Below are 3755 nucleotides of genomic sequence, written 5' to 3'. Positions count from 1 at the left end.
TAGGCTAAACCAGACCCCACTGCTACTCTTTTCTCTTTGTTTGTTTGCTTGGTTAGACATTTAGTTGAGTACCGGTAATCTGAATAAACCTTCCTATCCTTGCAACAACTTTTGGACTTTCAGGTCATTTGTTTAATGCAAGAGGGCAAGCCAAGCCTGGTCTGTCAGTAAAAACACATGTTAGCACTTACTAGAAAGCCGTTAGTTGGAAATGCTGTGATGATTCATATTTCCATGTTTTGTCTCTGTGGCAAATAAAAATGTTTGCCAAGTTTTGTGATTTCTCCAGCTTTTATGGATTTATGAACAGAGTAGCACAGGACTGTATTTAATTTAATAAAGGAGCATTTAATTTAAGTTCGTTCATTTAATATATTATATAAAACATTTCGAAGTACTTATGAAGAGGTTAAATTTTACCCCCAGAAATGATCTGTAGTTAAACATAGTCCACAAACCTTTTAATGTAAGAAATGAATATACCATGTTCTGACTTTTTTCCAGGAGGAAGATTAGGTTTTTAAAAAAATCAGTCAACGTCCAAATGAAATTCTACTGAAGTGTTTCTACATTGTGTAGCTCACAAATTAGTGCACCCAGTTAATGAGGATCGTTGATTGTTTGGGGGGTAATTGACCTGAAATTTTAATACATCTAGATGGTTTATAATGCATTTTCTTATGAGCATTTTATTTAAAGTATAAAGAAAATTTTTTATTGATTTACTTTTCTTTCTGTTGGCCTTTAGGCTTCAAATTCTCAAGGATCACTTTACTTATTCACTCTACGTGAATGTCTGCCGATCACTCTTTGAAAAGGATAAGCTGCTTTTCTCCTTCTGTCTAACTGTAAATCTACTGATACACGAGCGTGCGGTCAGTACTGTTTTAGTTTGTAAGGAAAAAAACAGCATGATATTAACAGTAGTTCATTCATTTATATTGGAATGTATATTGAAATGTTGTAAATAGTTAAACAATAATTACTAATTATTATGTTACAGTTAAGGCAAGACTGAATTTCAGAGGTGAAATATAAATTAAGCACAGAGTTCATTATGTTACTATTAAACTTTTATGTTTTAAAATAAATTCATTTCTATTAGAATCTTATACAAGTTTGCATATAATTTACTAAATATATTGATATACTTAAACCAGGTAATAGTGTAAATAGTAGTATTTTTAAGAACTTGTGCAAGCTAGTCAAATCTAACCATTTGGGCTTAACAATACCTTACATCAATTACTGCTGTCTTTTAAATCTGTTCATTTGAAATATAGGAAGCACTTTAAGATTGGAAGAGAGGTGTTGTGTGAAATCACTATTTTATACACTTAAGTGTTTAAGATTTGATTTTATATAATGATGTATTGGTTGAATTCTGAAGTAGTAAAGGCTTTATTCTTGCATTTCTTATGAGAATTTCATAGCAATAACTCGTTATGTTTTATGAAAAATAGTTGAAAAGATGGCAGATTGATGGCTTTCTGTCTTTCTCCAATTTCTAGAGCCAATAGGACTCCAAGCAGTTATTTTAGACAACACATATTCAAATAGAATATATTCAGATATTTATGCTTGAATTAGTAAATCTGGAGTGAAATTATCAGAAAGTAGCTATTTAAAGTGGAACTATTTTGAAAACGGCTACTAATGGATACATTGGTTTCTTACAAATAAGTACTGAGCTATTATCAGTAAGCTGTAGAATTTCATAGGGATCATATGCAAAACTTGAAAGTCAACAGTCAACTTTTTCAAAATGATTGTAAATTTACTAGTTTATGATGAACTCGTTTCTGACTTTTCGTACTGCCTTGTTTTCCGAAGATTAATGTGGCTGAATGGAGATTTCTGCTAACTGGTGGCATTGGACTGGATAATCCTCATGCCAATCCTTGTACATGGCTTCCTCAAAAATCCTGGGATGAAATATGCCGATTAGATGATCTGCATTCCTTCAAAACCATTCGTAAGGAGTTTATGCACCTAAAAGACGGATGGAAAAAAGTATATGATAGTTTGGTATGTTTTAACCTCTTGCTTATTCCAAAGCTTTTAAATGGAGAAAATAATGTTGAATAACTAATCTTCATCTTTGTATAAAAGTAAGATTTAAATAAGGTTTAAAGACCTGGTCAGATGTCAATATACAAGTTTCAACTCATATTATCTATACCTTCAAAGTCAGTGGTTTTATCTGAACTTCCGTTCAAACTACTTGAAATGTGTAGAGATGCAAAAAAGCTGCATGGTCCTTAAAAATATTCTTATGGAATTTCCATGCCAGGTTTTTATTCATTATCAATTTAGATTTTGGCAATCACAATAGCAGCCTTGAAATGTGTAGAGATGCAAAAAAGCTGCATGGTCCTTAAAAATATTCTTGTGGAATTTCCATGCCAGGTTTTTATTCATTATCAATTTAGATTTTGGCAATCACAATAGCAGATAAGTTAAAATTTTGCAAAAACAGCTGTTTAGATTTTCTGAGTGAAAGATATAAGCTAACAAATGTTTTTGTCATTTGAGGAAAGGAAAAAGCTAGTAGTTCTAAAACAATTTTCATGAAACCTTGTCTTGCTAACTGGCGGCTCTTATAATTAACACATACCATAATACTCACAGTTTCCCTTCTGGAATATATAGCAATTGTTGCCTTCCTTAGATTTTTCTTTAGCACAAGGGCTAATATTTTTCCAATTCCAAGTTAATCTTTTCTATTTTGTTGTTTCTACTCTCTTGACTTGCTGCTTTCCTTGGGATTAATATGCAAGAAGAGCTCTGTCTGGGGGAGGTTGGAGAAGGAGAGAAAGACCTAGATATGTGGAAGGCATTTTTTTATTTAGTTAATCTGTATTTTGTCTGGTTACCAATTTTTTGCATATTCATAATAGTGAGATTGTGTCAACACATGAAGTCAAATATTTGGATTCTCTTTTGGATTTCTTTTGGGATCTCTTTTGGATTTCTCCTTGGTAATGGATCTCTTTTAGATTTCTCCTTGGTAGTAAAAAAAAGTTTCCTAGAGACATATGTTTTTGTGAGTACTTCCTTCTAATGTAACTCTGCAATTTTATTCACTATACTGAAGCATGGAGACTTCTGATTTGAGTTACCACACAGCTTTCCGTGAAGTTTCAAAGGTACACGTCTTTTTTTTCAAGGACATCCATCTTCCTGGGATCTTGATGCATCTCTTCTTGTACATTTTTTTTTTTTCCCTTTTTGTCTTTTTTACTGGCCGGTAACGGGGTCGCAACCCTCGGTGTCGTGCCCGTACCGGGGACCGGCAACGGGATCACAACCCTCAGTGTTGCGCCCGCACCGCGCTCAGCCAGTGAGCGGGAACTGGTCACCACATGGGATCCGAACCCTCGGCGGGAGTGCTGCCGTGCTCTCAAGCAGCTCACTCTCCAGTGCGCCACCGGGCCGGCCCTCTTCTTGTACATTTTTAATAGCTCTTTCTCTATTGGCTTCTTGGCTTACATGCATTCTCATATCTCCCTTTATAAGAAAAGATACAAAAAAAATAGGTTGAAAAATAAATAAGAGTAAATTTCAGTACAGTGCCCTTCCTACTTCTTTTATAATAGATAGTTATTTTTATAAATGGATAATGAGAATAGTGTGTAGGTTTTTAAGAATGTCTTGGTTTGGAGAAATAATGGAAAAATAGCCCCATATGCACATTTATTTTTTTCATAGTATAGATCATTTTGTCTGTTGATTAGTGTTTATATTGACATTAA

General features: G+C 33.7%; 1 protein-coding gene across 1 annotated transcript in view; it reads left to right on the top strand.

Annotated features, from left to right (window-relative positions):
• The window catches only part of DNAH7 (dynein, axonemal, heavy chain 7), a 250129-nt gene that overhangs the window by 195620 nt on the left and 50754 nt on the right, over positions 1-3755 (top strand). Inside the window, 2 exon segments of the mRNA XM_008563289.1 lie at positions 749-875; positions 1834-2028. Of these exon segments, the coding sequence (XP_008561511.1) occupies positions 749-875; positions 1834-2028 (322 nt within the window).

Source organism: Galeopterus variegatus, unplaced genomic scaffold, assembly GCF_000696425.1.
Source record: "Galeopterus variegatus unplaced genomic scaffold, G_variegatus-3.0.2 Scaffold172, whole genome shotgun sequence".
Taxonomy (NCBI): domain Eukaryota; kingdom Metazoa; phylum Chordata; class Mammalia; order Dermoptera; family Cynocephalidae; genus Galeopterus; species Galeopterus variegatus.
This window is presented reverse-complemented; position numbering and strand designations above follow the sequence as displayed.